Here is a 23,221-nt window from a genome sequence, read left to right as displayed (position 1 = left end):
ATTAGGCCCCTATTAAATCGTGTTTGTGGTGATTTTTCAAAAGAAGCAGAAGGGAGAGGGAAGAGAAGCAGAACCAAACCCCCAAAGTACTTACATCCACAGAACACTCAAAAATGGTGTCATCCAGCAAGACAACTTTGCAGTACATGTTTCTGTGTCTTTTCACTGTTTTTTGGGCAGCTTTCAAATCCTTGTCTGCTTTAGTCTCCAGAGACTCTGGCTTCGGTACTGGCTTGGCACCCTCTTCCTTTGCTTCCCCTTCTTCCCTGTCCTCGTGGTCTCTTCCCTCTGGCTCCTGGTCGTCCCTCCTCTCCTCCTGAGCAGGCTGAAATCCCCAATTTAGAGGTGTCAAACAAACAAACCAACAAAGCATCATGTAGAACAAGCACTACAGGGCTGGGGTCTCAGTCAGAATTCATTATCCCACTTTAACGCAAGACCTGGAGCAGCAGCTGGGGTGACCAAGGGAATAGTACTAATTTTAAAACTCTTCCAAGTATTTTTCAAGTTTTCATTTTGTAAAGGATGCAGTAAGAAGTAAGGGTTGATTAGAGAAATCATGCACTCATGGATTCATGGTGTTAGTGACAGTACCTTCTGGACTGGGAAGATTTTTTCCCTACCAGGCAGGACTCCCAGTGCTCCCACTGCCACTCTGGCGTAACTGTTGTTCCAGTGCACCGGCCCTTGGCATTTTATGGAGAAATTGTTTTAAACTGACAGAGGCTAGATAGGATATTGGGAAGAAATTCTTCCCGTGAGGCCGGACAGGCCTTGGCAGAGGGTGTCCAGAGCAGCTGTGGCTGCCCCTGGATTCCTGGCAGTGCCCAAGGCAGGTTGGACATTGGGGCTGGGAGCACCTGGGAGAGAGAAAGGTGTCCCTGCCATGGCAGGAGGTGGGATGAGATGGGATTTAAGGTCCCTTCCAACACAAACCATTGTGGGATTTTATGGTAGCAGTGGCACTAAAAGGAGGATCAGGGCTGAGGTTTCATAGCCATCGGAGCTGATCAAGCAACTCTCTGCCACCAAAAAGGGAAGGCAGCCTGGACACCACCGTTTCTTTGCCTACAGAAGCACTTTGCATGCCAGTTTAATCCACTCAAATAGCAGTAAGAGATGCAGTTTGGGGACAGTAGAAGGAAGGAAGTTGTTTTTTTCTTTTTTTTCCTCTGCCACCTCAGCAGGTTAAATGAGTTCACGGCAGGCTGCGACAATGCTGGAAGGGGCTGGATACAGCAGGAGCACAGAGCTGCAGCAGAGAAAGAGCAAAACCTTGTCTGTTCAGCCCATCACATCTCATGAAATCACATCCAGGCACAAGTGCACAGAGGTATTTAAAAACTAAATAATGTCCACAAGCTGCTGACTTCTGTTCCAGTAGAACTGGGACAATTGGGAGCAGGGAATCAGTCAAAGCTCCTAATGTCTGTCGGTCAGCATTTATCAAACTGCAGCACCTCGCAAATGCCTTCACAGCAGAAATATCTGCCGAGTATCACAGTTCAGAAAGCCACTGACAGTGATCTAAAATAAGAACTAAAAAAAAAAAAAAAAGACCCAAATGCGTCGTCTAGAATGAATGGCCCATGAAGAAAGGTTGGGGTTCAAATTCACATGGGCTCAGGAAGAGCAAATCAGAGATAAATAAAGAAATCATGTATTAAAAAAACCAGAATGGTTTGGGTTGGAAGAGACCTTAAAGCCCACCAAACCTTCCACTAGATCATCTTGCTTCAGGACCCATTCAACCAGGCCTTAAACACTTCTGAGAACAAGCTCCTCTTGAAAATACAATTTCTGGGCTGAAATTGCCTGAAGATCTCCACCTCTTCCTCATCCTGCTAATCCCAACCCTCAGAGGTATAAAACACGAACAGAGATCATCCCATGGTCTTCAGAGGCTCAGAAATTTGGGAAAAGAAATAAAAAGCTGTTACCTACTACCCTCTCTACAACTTTGCAATTTTAAGGAGGTGGATCTACAATTATTGCCTACTGGTAATGCTCAAATCTATAGAGTATTGCTCCAAAATTGAGCATTTGTGGGTATCTGGAGTCACTCGAACTGAAGGCAGTGGGTAAGAAATCCAGATTTCACTCTGTCTCACTCCAGCAATACACACAGGTTGGTTGAGATGTCAGAAATTTCCAGCCAAGGAGAAGGAATACCCAGCTTTTTCTACTTCAGGTTCAAGTAACAGTACAGCTGTAACCACCCAAGAAGGAAGAAAGGACACCCAGCACCTCCAAATCAATAACCAACCACAGCTCAGTGAATTTTCCCTTGGGTGTCTCTACCTCAATTTCTACTTTCAATTTTTAAACTTTAAATTTTGCATGAAAAATGACCGTGGTTGGAAAGAGCAGACATCAGATATGTCCCTGAAAAGAGCAGACATCAGACATGTCCCAGGAGTTGGGCTCAGCCCCTGTGCCATGCAGAAATCCCTGTCTATATGATGCATAAGCAGAAAATATTTATATCTGGCAGGCTCAGCAACAGCCCGTACCGAGCAGATGATCAAGTCCTAAAATGCCGTGTTTACACTCCTTGAAGTTGAAGAAACCCGTCCCCAAATCCATGTATTTTTGCAATCTCTACCTTGGGCTACTGACCTGACTTGATCCTGCTCACACCAAGGACATCCTGATGATCAAGATCAACCCTGGTTTGGGACCCAATGAATGTGAATCCTCCATGTTTTGATGTGATGTCCCATGCCTCAGCAGAGCAATGATTCAGCACAGGGCATTATAAATTATGTGGAGTGTGACCCTAATTCCTGAAACAGGTACTATGCACATATGACGCAGGGATGCAAGAGTGGGAAGTACACTATGAAACACAGGGAGCTGACAAGAGCCTTTTTGATATCTCATGACCTTTTCTGGTCAAGTTCACCAGCCTGGGATATGAAGTTGCTATTGTTCTGGCTACAAAGACACATTTTAAAGAGCACATCTCACAGAATGGGATGTTTTACCTGTGTTTCTGCACTGCTCAAGGAATGGAGATCGAGCGATGGGTCAGTTTTGAGCTCAGGCTCAGGAGCTGCAATTGGGGCTTTCACCAGGATGTCTTCATCAGGGCTGGCTCCTAATTCTGCGTCTTTCGGGTCACCACCTCCCACCTCTTTAGGAGCATCAGTGTCTTTGTCCTCTTCCGATACCTGAGACTTGGGCCTCCTGAGGAAGGAGGAGAAGAGGCGGGAGAGCCCCCGGCCCTCAGAGGTGCGACGTTCCTTCTTGCTCTGCTCCTCGTGTGTGGGGGTGTCTCCGTTGGAGGCCTTCTGCCTCTGGGGCTGTCTCTCCGGTGTTGGCTGAGCCCCTTCCCCCAGGGAAGCCTCTTGCTTCTGTGTTTCAGCAGCTCCTTCCTCCTCCTTGGTTTGCTGTTGCTCTGAGTTGTCAGTGTCGGCCGTTGGGTTCTTTTCTGTTGTCATGATGCTGTATGAGAGGAACAAAAGGGCTTGATCAAGAGGTTTCCAACACTCATGTCTGACTGAGCTATTCAAACAAACCACAAGCACAGACACTCCATGTTCACCAGAACAGCACCCTGTCACAGAACCGAGTAGAAGGGATCCACTGGGATTATTGAGTCCAACTCTGAAGTGAATGGCCTGTAAGGGGATGGAAACCTGGCTGACTCCAGCCTACAAAGTCAGCAAAAGCAAAGTCATTCCTTTTGTTACAGTTTGCTTTGAAGATAATCTTTGAGGTCCCTTCCAACCTAAACCATTCTAGGAACCTATGATCTAAAACACACCAAACCACACTGCTGGGGACAGGACCCATCAGGGTTGAGCAATTACATCGTTCTGCACCAGAAGAATCCAGTGGAGCCCAGCAGGCTTTGGGATTCACAGTGCTATTTGCACTGCACACTGGAAAAACATCAAATGAAAAGGTTTCCAAACAACATCCATAATGGAGAGCAGATTTCCTTCAAAGCTTGTGCTATTATGCTGATGCAATGTTTATTTCAACTTCAGCTTGGGTTGTTGACACAAAAAGATGGAAATCACATGAGAAAAATATCTATTTAAGGTATAAAGAGAACCCAAAATAATCATGCTTTAGAGGGGATAGAACTAATCTTTGCAAACCACATCACATGTATCTGCAGCAATAAATTGCCATTGCTTACACTGAGCAAATAGCACATAATCCAACACGCTTCAATTCCTCAGCCCAAGCCTCAGTGCTCAAATATTTGTTCAAAATACACTTAAAATTAAGAAACATTCCAAGATGTCATCCTCCTATGTATTACTGCATTCATCAATTTTAATTTAACTCATCCTGACTGCTAGAAGAACCAGAGTGCTCTTCCCAGCTCTTCAAAGGACTTTCCCCATGCATTTAATGCAAACATTTCATATTATTTCTAACCCCATGGTTAAATCAGCACAGCATCACAGACCTTCCCTGGATATGTTTCTGCAGCAACACAAATTTCCTAAGGTTACAGGTTTGGTATGGGGTTTTTGTTGGATTTTTTCACTTGGATTCAGCCCCACCAGTCAGCCTTGGGGACAATCCGCAGGGCTCATTTCATATGGTCTCCTGCAGAAGCAGAAGACAGAATTACTCTCCACTCACCACCTACCCTCTGTGAGCTGCTCTGGGTATTTCCAACCCAATGGAGTGGCAGAGGCCACCTGAAACAGCAGCTTCCAGCGTGCACTGAAAAAATAGGCACCCAAGCAGAGAAACTGCATCATGAGCACCTGATGCTACAAGGGATGCTACAAGGCAAAGAGAGTGCCCAAACATGTCTGCGATCAGTGTGCAGGTGGAAGCATATGTGTGACTTGTCCTTGCAGCTCTTCTGCTCCCCCTTCTCCTGCAATCCCTTGCCACAGATGCTGCTGGCCCTGTTAGCAACCCATGGTTCCTGTTGCAGAGAATCCAAGCTACCATGCAGCCAATTTCTGCTCTTGTCAACTCTCCAAGAATTCCTGGAAATGCCACAAGGTAGCAAAGAGACCAAGGACTCTATTCAGCCAAACAGCCATCATCCCAAACCCACTATGCCAATGCCCAGGGCAAAGCTCCCAAGGCCTCAGCACACATGGAATGGAAAGGATGTTCTGCAAGCCTGTCCCACCACAATCACGCACCAGCAGCCAGCTCCCTCTGGCACCAGCTGTTGGAGTAGCCTGCTTTGTAGTTGCTTCCCACTGTGTTTGTTTTGAATGAATACATTTGTAGGAGTTGTTATCAAAACACACAACATTGGACGAGTTGCTCTTCAAACCAAAAAGGCAGAACTAAAGCTTTGGAGATGACGTTGGTGGGGAGGGCACAGCTCTTATCAGCCGCAGGAAGCCCCAGAGACAGTCCACAAAAGAAAGTTTCCTCTGGATGTACTTTTCTCTCTTTAAACACCAACAACTTGGAACAAGATTTGTTGACTGGTTTACATTTCAAAGCAGTCATGGACCTTTCCCAGCGCAGGAAGGTGGGTCTGGTTGGTGATAAGCAAATATCTCCTTGTCTTACCTCCATCCCTCAAGAACCACACTTGCAGCTCAGCCAGATCCCCCTCAGCAGCACCGGGGATGCAGGGATGGCTATGTAGAAGGCCTTCTTTTCCCAATAAACATTTCATAGCTACCAGCACCAATAACTCACTGGGTACAGCAAGCATCTTACTGTGAGACCCGAGTTCACTGCTCCAATGTGTGATCTCCTGGCCAGCTCCCTCCCTTGGAAGTTTTATGCTCAGAATATTTCCCCTACATTCATTATCAAAAGCAAAGAGATTTGTAAGTAAGTAAGATAACTGAGAGGTTGTCCTAGCAAGGGGGTGGAACGAGATGGTTTTTAAACCTTCCAACCCAAGCGCGTTTATGATTCTGTGATGATACAAGAAAAGGACTTTTCCTGCAAGAAGATGGGTGCCAAGAGGTGTTTTGCTTTCCAGACCACAGCAGAGCAGACACAGAGAGCAAGGTTCCCACTCCATTGCTCTTCAACCCATCCCTTGGAGAAAGCACTGCCCACAGCCAAACCACAAGCAGGTTTTTCTTTAAATTAAATTTCCTTCCTTTAGTATTCCATAAGGCGATTCTGATGAGCCTGCAGGGGCCTCATGAGCTCCCTGGATGCTGGAGGAAGATGCTCTGATATTCTATGAGCGCTCAAGTAGCGCTGCTAACTTTCTGCTCTGAACTGCCACATTGTAAGTACTTCACTCAGGGTGGGGGAGAGGGGCTTTCTTTGGTAGAGGCTGAAGGTTTGATGTCCGTAGGAGGCTTTCTCTTCTGTAAAAGGCAGGTTCTTCACAAGTCTGGAGTGGGGAAGGTGTTGAACGCTATGAAAATAAGCAAACTACAACAAAACTCAGATATGATCCCAGCGAGAGATTTCAGAGTAGCAATCTCATCAGAAAAGAGTACAAATATGTATTTAGATCTAAGCATTTTTAAGCTGAAGAACATCCTGCAGATAAAAAGGCTTTGGCAACAGGAAGTAACCTGAAGAGAAAGGAGTTAATTATTTCCACAGCAGAAAACAGGTTTTGCCCTGCTGTGGACACCTGCACCACAGGGTGACTTCCCACAGCCAACATCCTCCCTCGTCTGAACCAGAGCAGCCCCCGAGGGAGGACCTGGACCTCCTCAGGAATGTCAGTGCTTTGGTGATGAAGAGGGAGCGCCATAGATCTTCTCTCAAAAGGCATCAGCAACTCTGAACACCAAATGTCAAAGTAAACTAGTGCAGGGGCACCCCATGCACCTGATGGTACCTGCAAAGACCTTACATCCCCCAAAACTCGAGCCCCCCCAACCTCAACGCTTGTCCTTCTTTCTGGCCAAGGGCAGGGCTGTAGGGAACACACAATATCATTGTGGGCTTGGTGTAATTCATACATACCCGTGCCTCTTTCCTGCATCAAAATCCATGAAACAAAACAGACTTAAAAGGAGTGCAAGTGCACATTGCTCACCCCATTCCCAACACATATGGTTCAATCATAAAATCATGGAATGCTTTGAGTTGAAGGGACCTTAAACTCACCTCATTCCAACCCATCGGCATTGGCAGGGACACCTTCCACTAGACCACGTTGCTCCAAGCCCCAACCATCCTGCACTAATTATCTGATGGGCAGATAATGGCTAAACTCAGTTTCACGCCCACTCAGCTCCATGGGTTCTGCTCTTATAGACATCCCAATCTAAGCCAAACCATCCTCATTTTCCAGCCTGCACAGACACAGAGACTTAGATAAAAGATTTTAGAGTAGCTCAACACACCACAACAGCTCTCTGTTCAGAAAGCCTTCAATCCTTAAGAGAAAGCTAAATCCTTTCCTCATGGCACCTGAGCTCTGGAAGGCTCTCATTAAGTGATAGCACCCGAGTTCTCTGGAAATGACAGTGCTGCTCACTCAGGCTGTTCCATGACGAGTTACAGAGGCTCAATAAAACAGGCATGTTTAGATATGTCTGTCACGGTTTCCTACCTGTCAGCCTACTTCAGCATCTCTTATTTAGGCACCTGGTAAGTTTAGTGATAGTAAACAGAACCTATGCTGATGGAAGGAAGGGTTAAATAGAAATCAGGAAGAAATTCCTGCCTGTGAGGGTGGGAAGGCCCTGGCACAGGTTGTCCAAAGAAGCTGTGACTGCCTGGAAGTGTCCAAGGCCAGGCTGGATGGGGCTTGGAGCAACCTGGGATAGTGGAAGGCATCCCTACCCATGGCAGGGGGTGGGATGGGCTTTAATGTTCCTTTCAACTCGAACTGCTCTGTGATTCTATGAAAAATCTAACCGTAAGCCTGGAAAAATGATTTGTGGCTTATGTCATAACTTACTTAATTCCCAGTGGCTTAGTCTTTCAGAGAAAGAAGAAAAAGGACTATCCATTCAGTTCTTGGAAACACAAACTGTCTCGCAGAGATGCCCAGTATCAGATAACGGGTGGGACAAACTGTCTTGACCTTTCTACACAAAAATATGTGGCTTCACTGAACACTGCTGCTCCATCAAGAGCTGGAGACAACAATAAAACACAAACTTCTGCTAAAAATAGGCAAAAATCAAAAAGTTACAGCAACAGTGTGGTGGGTTTTTTCAAAATGCCTTCCTCCCCATTTCATAATGTGTGTGAAAAGCACATAATTCACCAGGGAAACTATACAGAATGCTGCTTGAAATAGAGAGCACAGCCTGAAAAAACAGTTTCGTCAAAACCTGGTGCACCTGCAACAAACCTGCAGGCAGGAGAGGAGGAAACTGTAGCTGACACAACTCGCTCCACATGTGTGTTATGTGTCCTACATGTGATTTTTACTGCAGTAAAGAAAACACAACAGAGCGTGAAGCAACCTTCTCTAATGTAGGGTATCCCTGGCCAGAGCAGGGGGGTGGAATGTGATGGACTTCAAGTCTCTGCCAACCCAAACCAGTCTGGGATTCTATGGCCGTAGCAGAGAGCTGTTTGCTTGGGGGGATTCAAAGTAAGAAATTAAAATGCAATAAAATAAGCCTTGCAACAGAACTTCAAACAACTTTAAAATACTCTAAAGACTCAGAACCTTTCAGAATTTATTTAACACACTTTATTAGAGGAATAATTAATGCTGACATTTTATAACCCTTCTTAGAATTAACATTCCTCATCTTTCTGTACTGGTACTTTAGATCCTGAACAAAAAGGATGCTGTCACTCAGCCTGACCTGGAGGGAAAACAGAAGGCTTCAGGAGCCTCATTGAACAGTGGAAAAATAAACCACCCAACACAACACAGATGGCACATACAACTGCCCGGATTTAATTCTCACCAGACCAGCCCTGGTAATCTACTGCATGTCGGCAGCACCGTGCTCCTCTCCCATCTCCTGCTATCGTACAGCTTTCCTAGTTAAATGAGGGCAAAAATAGTAGCTCACCATCTGCTGAAAGCAAATCATTTATGTCAAATTGAGGACTGGGCTTATAAAATGACCTGACTAAATGGAGCAGCAAGTGCATTACAACCAAAGAGAGCTGAGAGCTCCTCCTCCTTATCCTCAAAATCCTCCTGTAGGCTACAGAATTCCTTACATGGAAATTCATGGGCTTTGCTCATTGCTGAAATGCTGAAATTGAAATGAAAACACATACTTGTCGCTGGGGCCTTGTCTACAGCAATGGGTTTGGAAAGGCTGCCTGTGTGGGACCTGTCTGGAAAACTCACTTGAACTTGGAGCAGTTGGACCCAGAACAGACATGGAGAAGGCACATGCACCAAAACTGACAGCAAAATCAAGCTGCTCATGGACTATCCCTCCTCCCATTGAATGCAGTAGTTGGCTGGGAAGACTAAGAAAAGCATCAGTTTAATACAAGTGCTGTTTCCTCTTCAGCAGCAAGCAGTAACTCTTGGAGCTCCCTTCCCCTCCCTTCCCTGCAGAAGCCAGAGCAGAAACAACACGGTTGGGTCTCAAACACAGTCCCTGACGGGGCTGCTTGTGCAGAACCAAACCGAACAAAACCCTCCCGGAGGACACAGGGGCCCAGCCTGGCAGGCACCAGTCACTCCAAACCCCTCCTTTGCCGAAAGAGCTGCTATCTGCCCAACCCTGCGGAGGGTGGGAGGGATCTATCTAAGCCCATCCCCACCCCAGGAGCAGCTCAGCCCCTGCGTGGTGCAGATAACATCCTGGAGCTGCTCCCTGCACCACCCTCCCATATAAACGGGGAGCACGGGCACCCGGCAGGCACCAGAAATCTGTGCAAAGAAAAGCAGCGGGAACAGTGCTTAAAAAAGCACCATGAGTGAGCCACTCCATCTCAGGGAGGCAATGGCAAGGACAGGCTCCGTCCCAGCAGGTCACCTCATCACAGCCACTCCGGACTCCGCACCGAAGGAACACCCACGGCGGCGATGACAGTACAGCAGAGATCACAATGCCACCGCTGTGTGTGACGATGGCTCTCCCTGCAGTAGCATCCCACTTGTTAAAGCAACAGTTCCAGAGAAATAACCAATAGCTCTCCATCAGCTGAACAGGAGGATTTTTCCCCTGAATTATTCATAAGGTGTTTTTTTTCCTGTCTGAACACAGATGTGTTTACTTACACTATGCCTCATTTACACTCAAGGTTTAACATAACAGGGTTCATATTCTTTCCTTACAGTTTCCCAAGAATGGGAGTAAAGCATTTTTGTTGCTCTCCTTTTGGTTGTTTCCAAACCAAAGCTATAATTAGAAGCCCAGAGGGGCCCTGCATGCTCCTTTGATAAAGAACTGCCTGCTAGATAAATACCACCCCTGCACACACACACACAGAAGCACCTGCCAGGATGAACTGCTGCTGCACCAAGAGCCAGAAGGATGTTTGATGCTAAAACCTCTTAACAGGCTCCATCACTGACTGCTCCAGTTCACATATTTGGGCTGTTCTTCCCCTGCATGCCAGGGACACTGCACTTAAGGGCTTCATTTGTCACTTCACGGCTGTAATGCAATTTGCATTCACCCAACTGCCTCAAATACATCTGCTGCACCCTTTGTACAACGCCCCAAATTCATTAAAAATAACCATAATCACGCAGTTATTCGGATGATATTAGCACACAAGAAATGCACAATATTTGAACTATCTGAGGGAAACACTTACAGGAAGGGCTGGGAGAACAAGTGCTAGGCTTGTTCTCTGCTGAGCCCTCATGAAAGCTGGAAGAAAAAGCTGGATGAAAACATCCTTAACCCTGGCTTTCCACTGGGCTTACTGCTTCAAAATTGCCATCAATTATTACAGAATCCTAGAATGGTTTGGGCGGGAAGGGACCTGAAAGCTTATCTCGTTACACCCCCTGCCACATGCAGGGACAGCTTCCACTATCCCAGTATGCTCCAAGCTCCATCCAGTCTGGCCTTGGACACTTCCAGGGATCCAGGGGCAGCTTCTCTGGGGATCCTGTGGCAGGGTCTGTCTCCCCACCCTCCCAGGGAAGAACTTCTCACCACTATCCCACCTAATCCTGTCCTCTGTAAGTTTGAGGATATTCCTCTTTGTTCTCACACTATCTGCCTGTGCAAAAAAGTAACTCTCCCTCCTTTCTGTAAGCACCTTTAGGCACTGAAAATGGCTCTAAGGTCTCCCTAGGGCTTTCTCTTCTCAAGGTTGAATACCTACAACTCCCTGAACTTGTTAAGGACACTTAAGTTAGCACTCAACTACACTTAGTTGATTCCAAGACCTTTTCTCCTGACAGCAATTCTCCAAACATATTTAATACAGAGGAAACATCATTTTCCCTCTCAAGAGCCTGCAGTGAGGGGAACTCCCAGGACACAGTGGCTAACACAGAGGTGCCTGGGTTTGCCCAGGGGTGCAGCAAATGTGGTTTTGTGCTGTTTTAATGAGTTTTAAGAAGCTGTACCAGCTACCAGGCTAAATTTATTTACCTGGTTTGTTCTCACATGCTCACTGCCACCATCGAGCAGCAAAACAAGGGTTGCAAGGTAACTAAAATTACCTTTACAGTAATTATCAGCCTGAACATTGCACTTTAAAATATTAATGACCCTTACCTATGAGTGCAGGAAGGCATATGCCAGCTGCAGATTATTTATAAATTTCTCAATTCTTGGTTTTCTGGCCAAGCCCCAATCACTTACACCAGCAAAGTAACACAGGGGATGAAGAACCTGGAGATCTCTTCAGCAGCCACCAGCATGGAATGAGCCAGATCCAGCACAGACATGGATGCCAGTTCTGGAGACACAACTGGGACAGCAAGAGCTCCAAGGAGCCCAAGGGAATGAATCAGCGAGTAGGGGGGTTGTGAAGCCGAGTTTTGCTGGGTGGGTACAAACACTGCAGGTATCAGCACGAAGCAGCCTGTGCTGCTTCTGAGCTGGGGCAAGGCTTTGTTTAGAAAGGCCAACCCCTTTCTGAAGTCTCCTCTTCTTTAAGGGCTCAGCATCCCATGCAACAGCACAGAGAAGGAGAAGAAATCAATTCCCACCACAAACCTTGAGCTGCAAACTCCCAGTATCACAGAAAGAACCCAACCTTCAACAACTTGAAAACTCTCAAGACCAGGTAGCTTGGTTTTAGAGCCCACTAAGAGTTAATTGAGGCCCCCCGCTTCAAAAGCAGCAGAGCCCACTCCAAGCCAGCTGCAGCTCCTCAAGGCACATAGCAATGGGGAATACAAACTGGGATGCTGCTGACCTTGCCTCAAGACTGGGAGCAGCAAAGCACGTTCTGTGGGCACTGTGCACAGGCAGGAAGTGAGGAGACACCTCCTCCAGAAAGCTCTCCTCTTTTTTTTTTTTTCCACTCCCTTTAAAAAAGTATTGCAGGTGATGGTTGAACTCTGCACCACTCCCCCCCAAAAAAAACCCATGGGGACGATCCTACTGCACATCTGCAGGCTCCAGTCTATGCCCAAGGAGAGCAGGCAAACATCCAAAACCTGGAAGTAACCATGTTCCCCCCCCCCCCCAACAAATCTAGTCCACACGCAACAGGCAGAAAAGCAGTCACTCAGCTGTTCCCCCAAACATGCAGAGCAAGGAGTCAGAAGCTGTTTGTAAAGTCTCGAGGTACTGGCTCCATTTGATTGGGACAAATTCCAGCGCCACCAGGGCCCCAGAAGGATGTTGCCCAACGAATCCAGCAACAGAAGAACACTGCATGTCCCTAGAACATGCTCAGACACTTCATACCACCTCCATAGGGATAGTTTTCTTCCTAGCTTTCCTGCTCGTGATGCTCAGTGACCACAAAGTCACACTTGATCCTGGGGTGGCTCCACAAGCCAGGTAGCAAAGGAGAAGACAGTTCCTGGAAAATCAAGGTGGGTTTTGCAACACCTCCCACACAGGATGCTCTCCAGAATCCCTCCACGGATCCTGCACCACAGGGCAGGTGACACCCACTTGGAGTAAAAAAAGCAATGGGATATCAGTGCTTGGATTAATGAGACATCCTCATTGGCAGTCCCCAGCCCATAACAAAGTCATTCTCCTCTTCACAAGGCTAGGAAGAAGCTCTCAGTGAGCACAGCTTCCTAATATTTCCATTGCACAATGTTCTTTGTCATCTATTTGCACAATTTGGCCTGTTTCGTGCATGCAAAAAGCACCTCAGGGATGCCTGGAGGTTCTGCCCTGTGTCCTCACACACATCTCACTTCTGCTTCTACACAACAAGATCCCACAGCACCATCCAGAACAGACAAAGAGTTGGGGATGGGTACTGAGATGATGGGAGACACCAGGACACCAAACTGACATGGGGTGATACAACTGTCACCTTCCCAAGGCTGCAGTTCCGCATGGCTGTCAGGGATGAAAATCCTCCCATCCCCACCAGAAACAGGAACCAAACAGAAGTGGAATATCAAGCAGCAATTAAATACCATCATGTGCAGTCAGCAGTCAGTTATGGGCATGTAGCAGAGCAACTAAGTCCTGTCACCTCCCAGAGCTGTTCTCATGAGCCAACAGACTGCAGCAGAACCCCTCCCACCTCCCCAAGACTTGGCCTCCAGCCATTTCCACAAGTCTGTTTTTTCCATCCAGCAGTGAAATCAGGCAGCTTGAGTTTTTAATCCCCTTAATTAGGGGTGTGCAGCAGTCTTCATTCCCTAATTACATCCATTGACACATCTGATGCAACACATTTACAAACAACCATTTTCACTGAAGATGGCTTTGAATCAGAACTGCTGTTGAATTCCCACACTGGCTGTGCAGTGTCACCAACAGGAAGAAGACATAAGGTGTTCTGGATACTTTGACACAGAGCTTGGAAATACTATTTTCATTAAATAATCACCTGTTTCTTTGGTAGGATTCAGGTGACTCCAGAGCAGAAAAACCAGTGGCAGTCTGAGACTTCAGAATGGGAGTGCAGCTCTCAGAAGTCTACAGCAAAAAAGTGACCATTTCAGGCAATCCTCTCAATCCTGTACTGACCCACAGGATGGAGAGATGGCATTTCAGTGCCTATCCTGATGATTTTGGTCCATCACCATTCAGTAGCTCACTTAAAGGCAGACAATGGGGATGTTTCATTTCAACTGCCCAGTTATCAGGAATCCCTTTGATCCTCTGGGAGAGCAAACACCCAGTGAGCACTTTATCATCCCCACGTCTGCTGCAGAACCAAACGAATGACGGTGATGCCTTCTGCCTGCCCACAGAGCCATGGCAGCATTATCCCACAGGGAGCCTGTGCTCATGCCTGCTTTGACTTACTGCCCCAGATCCCATTCTGATGCAGTAATGGCTCACCAGGGCACAGCAGCTGAGCTCCAGCCAGCAACCTGGACTATAAGCAGTAGGAAACAGTGAACAGGATATTAAACACCATCATGGGGGGAAGGGAGAACACTGATTTAAAGAATGGGATGGAAGATAAGATGGTGAGGATTTTTTCACCACTGGAGACTCAAGTAAGGATCCATGCTGGCTACTGCAGCACCCTCTGCTCAGCTCTGGCATCAGCCTAGGGTCGCTGCAATTATTTGCATGGAGGAAATGTACGCAAACATTGGTTTCTTCAGACTACAGAAAGGAAAAGGAAGTTGTGTTCATCCTCAATACAGCAGGGAGGGGTCAGAAATACATTTTGCACCCACATTCAGAGGCTGTTTGCTCATATTTTTGGTTGCCGCCCTCCTTTCTGCGCTGGATGGGTTGGTGTGGGAGGTTGTCGTGGGTTGTGATTTCACTGAACAAACACACCAGCATGGCCACATTCCACCAGCTCTCAAGAGGTATTTTCTATCTCTTCAACACCCACCATGGCCACGCAGCATGCCATAGCAGGGTTAGAGCTGAGTATCACACTGCTGCTCCTGGATGGCCCTTGTGTTTCTGAACAAAACACCACAGCACCTTCCCCTCCAGCCACACTTAATCCTGCTGATCCAACCATTGCTCCACACAGGAGCTCCATGGACAACAAGCACTAAAAGGATCTCTCCCACCCTCCTGTCTGGCTGCACCAGACCTGCTCTATCTTCCATCATCCCTGCTTTATTCCACCATCCCCTGATTCCCTCCAACCTTCTCCCCACTTCCAGGGGCTGCCCAGGACCCCCTTCCCCAACAACCTACACCTTTCTCTCCAGTCCTCTCCCTTTTATCCCCACACTGGGAGAAGTTTAACATCCCTGAGGGCATTAAAGGGAGCTTGGGCATGAAGTCAGGTGGGCATGTGCACTGGGGAAACTGGGGCAGCACTTGGAAGCTGTAAACCAGCTTTCTCCCCTCCCACCTGTGCCAGTGCAACCTGTCACGGCAGAGCCAGAACACTGCTGGCCACCAACCAGCTGCGAAGACAACAACAAACAGCTTCCAACTACTTTAACATTGCAATACTTTTAAATAAACGAAGAGCCAATAAAGGCAAAATATTTTCTTTAGCAGGGATAAAGCATATGCAGAAAACAGTAGATGGTTTAAATTTCTCCCAATTAAAATAAATCGTACAAGGGGCTAGTGGTGCTTTCTGGATAAGCTACTGGTCTTATACACACAATTTAGCATCCCATTGATACTTATGAGTTAGGTTTCAAAGTAATCCTTATCCTATTTAAAGTGTGTGTCTGTGTGTATACACACAAACCCTCAATAATATACTGGTGGTAGGAACAACTACCATGTTTTTTTGGACAAGTTTTGCTTATTTTCCTCTTTTTTATACTTACAGTAAATTCACGAATACAAGTTGCACTGAGTATAAGCCACATCGCTGGGTGTTGGCAAACATTTTGTTTTTTGTCCATAAATAAGTTGCCAAATAGTAACAGAACGGCGGCAGGGAGGGGTTTACTGGCTCGGCTCGGGCCATGAGGGCTCAGGGCTGCCGACAGGGCTGGGTGGCCCAGCTCGGCGCCGCCGCCACTGGGCTCGGTCACCCCGGCCCGGTGCTGCCCCGCGGTCGCAGCGGGGGCACAGAGCCCGCCGGCACCTGCGGCGGCCATGGGAGCCGGGGATGTAGCCTGCCTGCTCCTGCGGCGGCACGCGGGGACGGGAGCCCCCCGAGCCGCGGGGCCAAGCAGGAGAGAGCCCCTGCTTCCCCCGGGCCGTGGGGCCGGCAGGAGAGAGCCCCTGCCTCCTCCGAGCCGCGGGGCCAGCAGGAGAGAGCTGCCCCTGCTTCCCCCGAGCCGTGGGGCCAGCAGGAGGGAGCTGCCCCTGCTTCCCCCGAGCCGTGCGGCCAGCAGGAGAGAGCTGCCCCTGCTTCCCCCGAGCCGTGTGGCCAGCAGGAGAGAGCTGCCCCTGCTTCCCCACCCCCTGTGCTGCCTGCACGGAGCAGCTCCACCCGCCGCGCAACAGAGTAACCAATTTGTAACAACCGCGTAAATGCAGGGTTTTACTGGCAGGAGCTCGACTTTGCAGTTTGCACTGACTTGGTTTGCACTCCCAGGGTTGAAAATGTCAGAAAATTATTCACATATTGGCCACACCTGAATATTAGCCGCATTCCCGGTATGGGAGCAAAATTTTGGTCAAAACGGTGCGGTTTGTATTTGTGAAAGTACTGTAAATCCTCGTTGTGCAATTGCTTCATGCACAGTTGAAGATACACTGAGCCCAAGAGTGCATCATGCAGCTGAAAGCTCCAAAGACTCACAGAGACTCAGGTAGCTCAGGTATTTATCAAGTATTAAAAGCAACAACAAATTAAGAATAAACCATATTATTCTCAGTAATTTTGACCCAAAATTAATTGGTCTTGCCTAGTGCTGAGGACTAAATGGAGAGCCCAGCTAAAATTATGCTGCTAAAGGGCTGCAAGTTCCATAGTCACAATTCCAGACAAGTGAGCCACTCTTTTCACCATGCTGCTGACAGCAGGAGTCACACAACAATATTGCTAAAATCCACATTCATGCAGCACAAGGGAATAAAATGCCACATAAATCCTCTTTTCTGCAGGCTCTGGTGATATCATTGTTCGGGTTAAAACTGCCATGAGAAGACCTTTCAAATGAGGCCAGGGTGAAAGAGTGGAGAGAGCAAAAAGCATCAGTGACCTCACTCAGGTGCTCCAGCCAAGCGGCTCCTGCCAAACATGCTCTTTGGTCCTCCAATAAATACATTCTTAAATCACCTACCTCCTCTACACATCCTTCAGGTTCTCTTTCTGTACACACAATCTGAAGGTAAATAGCTGCTTCTTCCTCTCTAAGATGAAAATAATGAACATACAAATGAGGTCTAAGCAGGTTGAGCTAGCTGGAAGGCACTTCCTCACCAGTGTAAGCTGTGAGCAGGGCAATATGGAAAATAAAAGTAGAGAAATGGGAGCCCTCGCAGTGGCAAGAAGTGTAGTTTAAGAGTAAAAAGTGAAAATAAGACAGAAACAAATGCAATGAGCTGGTCTCTGGTTAGGACACTAGTGTACAGCCTGAGTTCACTCCAGCTCCCCAGCTAAACAAGCTGCAAAAACTCTTTAGAACAGAACTATAACTCCACAACATGAACATTTAATTCTCTTATTCCTGAGCATGGGAGATGTTTAAAAAGTGTCTGCCTTACCAGGTTGTTTACCCTGTTCAGCACCCAGGGAAGGAAATGAGGACCTGCCCTGCCCTGCTCTGAAGGCTTTGGTTCACTGCCTTGACTTTGAAGTGCCCGTGTTGAGCACAGACCTTGCTGGCATCACTGCCACGTGGATTTGCTGTTTCCTGGGCATTTTACCTGCTGACATTACAATTGCAAGCCTGTTTGTTTTATTTTATTAAACTGTGCTCCTACTCTTAAGTTACCATCCAATTACTGCTCCCAATTACTCAGTGCTCAAGAGCCGACATTAATTACAAATCCCTGTGAATGAGGCTGCTGCCTGCTGAACTGCATAGAGTTGGAGCATCCAGGACCAGTCTCTCCTCTGGGAGAAGAAACAGATTCCTCGTCTCAGTGGTGGATTAACAGTCCTGAGCATGAAGGGCAGGTTTAGTGAAACAGACAATGAGCATCACAGCCTTAGTGCCCAGATTACAGCAGCCCTTTAGATCCCCCAAGTATTCACAGCAATAAATATCCATTTTTCCCTATGGGATTCAACAAAACACAGCACCAGTTCAAACCTGCGATGTTAACCCAGAAATCTCTGGGATTAAAGGCACACACCAGCAACAGCAGCCAGTGCTGTATAAATAAATGCCCATGAGTTTTAAGCACCTTTGGCAAAGCACACAAAACCTGGAGGATGAAAACCCCAAAATCTATGGGGGAAATGTCTGAATACCGTGGCCCTTCAAGCACAGGTTATTTTATACCAGGAACTGAGCTCTTCAGTCATTAACAACAGACCTTTGAGGTTACAACCCAAAACAACTCCCTGAGCAGAGCCCACAACACAGGAGTACAGCGTGAGCCTTCAGGAAGGGCACGAAACGCCCGTTTGCCTTCACACAGTGGCCTCTGCAGACAGCAGAATAACAAGTTATTTTGCAACTCATATTGCTCAGATTTAATAATCCCCCTAGCACAAGACATCCTTCTGTTGGATTTGGAGAAAGATCCCATAAACTCCGGCCTCTTTTTTTCCTTTCTAGAAATAGATTTTTATTGCACAGTGTACTGATGCTGCACCATTTGCATGAAATAGAGATATGCCAGAAAGAAACAGCACTTCACCATGATTATCTAATCATTTTTTAGTTGAATATTAGATTTTTTTTCTCAAAAATGTGTTTCTCTTTGCATGGTGCAGTGCACTTTCAAAGAGTTTCACCAACAGCACTGCAGAACTCAGTCATGACAACAGCAGGGAAGATCAGTGCTAGGCTTCTGAATACAAGAGGAAAAATAAAAAGGTGAATAACTCTTCTCTGTGCTTCACTTCTGTTCCCCGACCTTGCCAAACACAGCTTTTGAGAAAAATTCATGTTGTAGCACTGTGGGGCAGGGAACACCATGGTGGCTGGAACTGCTCACACTAGGGACATGCCTACAAGGGAACACGAGGAACACATCCCTCATCTGGGACAGTGTTGGTCGAGTACTGTGAAGCAGCAGAACATGCTTCTATAACCCACAATATATTTCATATTAAGAGTAGCAATTAAATCAATTAGTGGTCACCTAGTGAGCTACTACTTTTACAGGAGTTCATTTTAAGCAGAAAAACCAATTCACAGCATGGTTTAAAATAAGAAGGTGCCACACAAGCATATACATGCTCGTGCCATTGGGAAATTGGGAATGGCAGAATAGGCTTCTGCTGCAGGTGGCTTATACCAAACACTTCATTAGTACTAGATGGGTGGATCTCAGATTCCAAATGAAAAACACACATCCCCACTTACAATGATCAACATAAAAAAGCAGTCCTCCAACTAAAATGCAATTGCCACATCCATTTGTCTCTGCAGTAAGTGCAGATCACATACATGATCACTGCAAAAGTCAGAAGGGACTGTGCTGGGTAGCACACTGGCTAATTACTTGTGTGACAAATTACCAACTTAAAAATCAAATATCAGCACTGCTGCAAGCTGAATTTTTTTTCCATTTTGCATTCTTTTTCCAATTTGCATTTTTAAAAAAATAAAATTCACTGCTTGGAGTAGCAAAAACTTTTTTTTTTTTAAACACAGCAACAAATTTCAAGCCTCAAATTTCCCAATGTACCATCAAAGAGCTCATCACTTCCAATACTAAGAGGGCTGGATCTTTCAGTGTCTGGGAATCAACTCTTAATTTTAAGTTTTCACAAAGCCTTTTTTCTTGTTTTTGAGAAACTTGCCCCATCCTGAGCTCTAGTGACTCATCCCCAGACGTCTCCAACTTGCAGCACCTGAACTGACTGCACCCATGAAACACCTTGTGACTAGGCAAAACCACAGTCCATGGGTGGAAAAGCAGGGCAAGAAGATTAACTTGGAAAAACTGACAAAAGCTGCATGTTCCCCAGGCACTGTTTCTTCTGGATCTGTGGAACTGAGCAACTGCTGGGCTTGGCTGACACAGAAATGTTGAGATGATGCTCAATCTTCTGAGGTCCAGCCGGCTGTATATCTGCCCTGTTTTCCTAAATCCCAAACGCTCTTGCTCCAATAGCAAAGGTCTGACAACATTTTACAACAGAGAGGCTTGTGCTTTTCTCTCTTTTTTGTTTTAAAGAAATGTCTCAAAATATTTTCTCAGGGAGTGCTTCTGCTGAAGGGAATTGGGGAAAAACACAAACAGACACTTGAGGTAGACAGGAACCACCCACTCACAAACCTCCTATTTCAGAGGTGCACAGCTGCAGCTCCAGTTGATGTTCTCTCCCCTCCAGTCTAGAAAATTTATTAGAACAAGTGTTTCAGTAAAAACACAAATGTTTTTCACCAATCCTATAGTGTTTTCCTAATGGTAAAGCTGAAGTGCTATGAAAGTTACAATTACTTAAACCTCAGTTTCACTATAACTCATCACTCCTTGGTTTTCTGCCAGAGTCAGAAGTTTCAGAAGGTTAACCGGTTTCCAAAACAAGCAGAATCTATTCACAAGTTTTCAGATGATTTGGTAGTTAATACATCGAAACGGCAGAGTTCTTTGTTTCCTTACATTTGTGTTGTTAAAGGCCAGGCATGAGGTGGTACCTCTGCACAGCAAAACCAGGGCTGAGAGCTTTCTGCATCTGCTCGTACCACAGGAATGATTCACAACTCTTTGTGCTGATAAATCATGAGAAATTGTTAACATAAAACCACTTCCCCCAGCAGTATCAGCCCAGGAAACAGAGCCAACCCAGTAAGCAGGTTAGCACCTCACTGAGACACCAATGAGCTCTGTGCACACCTTCCAGCCTCCTGAATCTATGTGTGATGGAGCTGCAGGCACAGGGCATGGCACCTCTCCTTCACCTGTATCTGCAGACAACCTCATCACCGGCACAAATGCAGCTGTGAATCTACCTCAAAAAAAGGAGAAAAAAGTTTAATTCCACTGTATTTTCATATGCTGTGTATAATGTATTTGCATTCCCAGATCACCAGCCTTTGCTGTGATTAGCACTGTGCAGACCAAACTTAGCAGTGCAATCATCAAGCAATGCTCACACTGGAGACTCCAGCTCAAATATAAAAAGAAATAAACCTGCAAGAAAAGCATCACGGTGAAATACCAAATTTCTCTGTAATTGCAAGCCTCCTTGCTTTGTGAATTCATTCCTCATGTCCATTATCTACTCCCATTCTTGCCTCCGGAGGCATGCAAGCAAGTAGCACTAATAGATTCAGTTTCCTCAAGCACTCCCTCTTGATTCATCATGCAACAGGGATTCAGTTTTTAATAAACCACATCTTTGCAAAAGGAGTATCACCATATACCATCATCAGGGTAGATGAAGAGAGTCAATCATAATTTTTAAATAAGCCAAGAGCAGCAGCTGCAAAACATGAAGCCACTAACACTGTCCATGCCACTGCTGATTTCCCCACCAGCATCTGATGGGTGTTTGCAGGTGGAAAAGCACCTGAACCGAGAAGAGGAATGTTTTCTGCATTGGTGCCCCAAAACTGAGGGGATGGGAGATACCAGCTACACAAAGCATCTTGCTTCAGAAAAAAACAAAACAAGAAAGCTTGCTTCAGTGTGTAGACGAAAAAGGGTCATTTTTTGAGACAAAAATGGTTGGACTCGAGTCCCTTGGGTTCTCGTTATCAAGAGGATGAAGCATCCCAAACCTCACTGAAGAGATGGGCAGGGATGGGGTCCTGCACCAGGATGGGCAGAACAGATGCTCTGACCTCACTGACCAACCCCAGCTTTATTCCACCATTTCCTGGAGGAGCGAAGGAAAGAGCAGAGATGGGTGGGAGCAAACAAACTGATACAGCCACCCATAAACAAAGGAAGTGTTTTTTGAAGGCAGCATCTAGGCAGACCTGATATAAATAAAAGAAGCAGTTACAACAACAAACTCCTCCAGAAGTCTGAAAAAACTATGGCACTCATTAGAAGCAGTTATCAGAGGAATTCAGCACGTGGCCATTTTCCCCCACTATCACCAGCATACCCTTCCCATGTTGATGCAGTTGCTCCCACTGCAGATAAGCTCCCTTCTCCAGGGCCATCCTGACAATACTGAATTTTTCAGAAAGCCTGAAAGAATGAAACCAGCTCATCTGTGTGAGTCAGCAAACTCACATGTCAGCAAGACCCCTTTTCCATCATGTTTAAACACCGGGGGGGGCCCTGGCTGCACATGAAAATCATAGAAAAGCAATATATATGTAACCTACATTCTTCACCTTCCAAAACAGTTTCTAGTTGTTCTCCCTGTTCAAGAAAGTATGGGAGTCCTTAAACCCTTTTGATTAGAACAGCTGAAAACTCACTTTTTCTCGCACCTGAGCTCTTCTTCAGGCCCCAAAAGCTTCCAGCTTTTCCTCCATGAAAGTTATTCTCACAGCTGGAGCAGGCAGTCCACACTGAGTTTATCATGTTGCTACTTCATGTGCATATTCACCAAGACTCTCACTAGCTTCTCACTACACACACTCAACTTTCAAGTTGGCAGCTGGAGATAAAAAAGCAGCGATATCAGCATCAGCCACCAGCACCAATCCCAGGAGGAATGGAGGGACACGGGAACAGTTCTAGTACTTCCCAGGAGGAGGGATGGAGGGACACCAGGAAGTGCCTGGTACTCATCCCACCTGGTTTCTCCCTGCTCAAATTGTAATGCATGCTACTAAGGGTCCTAAAAATGCTGTTTTCTTGCATGAAATGTGACGCCTTCCTCCTACAAGCTATAGGGGTCTGCCTTCTGTCTGTGTCAGGGTATGTTTACATGATAAACGGCCTTCCTACTGCCTCCATACACTTACACACACTCATGCAGGAGAAACAGGGATGCTGGTTGACTTCCTCTGACTTCAGACCAACAACCACCCCACAATTTAAACAATTCACTGTCAATTCACTGCCAAACAACAGCTGTAAATCAGGTATTTAAGCCAGAAAACTTTGGTCTAATGCTGGATTTCAAGATATTTCAGACCAAATGAACAGCTGAGTTTTCATGGTACGTGAAGGATAGGAGGACTCCCTTGTACCAGGAGGATGACAGCTCACTGCTGCTCTTCTCCAAGGGGCTGCATCCCTGGAGGGCCCCACTGACTTGTGTCTGATGTGTATGTCAAGGCGACACTGCCACAATATGTGTCTTTGCCAACAGGACTAAAACACTATGCACACACAGAATCCAGTATTTAAAGGACAGACCAGCAGTATTTTTGGGGGGATTTAAGCAA

General features: G+C 46.5%; 1 protein-coding gene across 20 annotated transcripts in view; it reads right to left on the bottom strand.

The window, feature by feature from the left end:
- The window catches only part of EPB41 (erythrocyte membrane protein band 4.1), a 95,217-nt gene that overhangs the window by 47,152 nt on the left and 24,844 nt on the right, over positions 1-23,221 (bottom strand). For 3 of the 20 annotated variants that reach the window (XM_033080731.1, XM_033080732.1, XM_033080750.2), the window contains exons 1-3: positions 9,834-9,904; positions 2,988-3,447; positions 95-325 (exon numbers count right to left, since the gene is read on the bottom strand). In XM_033080731.1, the coding sequence (XP_032936622.1) occupies positions 95-325; positions 2,988-3,447; positions 9,834-9,838 (696 nt within the window). In that variant the 5' untranslated portion in view covers positions 9,839-9,904. Of the gene's footprint in view, positions 1-94; positions 326-2,987; positions 3,448-9,833; positions 9,909-23,221 lie in introns of those variants that run through there. The other 17 variants (XM_033080740.1, XM_033080738.1, XM_033080739.1 and 14 more) reach the window with 11 other exon arrangements.

This window comes from Catharus ustulatus, chromosome 26 (genome assembly GCF_009819885.2).
Source record: "Catharus ustulatus isolate bCatUst1 chromosome 26, bCatUst1.pri.v2, whole genome shotgun sequence".
Classification (NCBI taxonomy): domain Eukaryota; kingdom Metazoa; phylum Chordata; class Aves; order Passeriformes; family Turdidae; genus Catharus; species Catharus ustulatus.
This window is presented reverse-complemented; position numbering and strand designations above follow the sequence as displayed.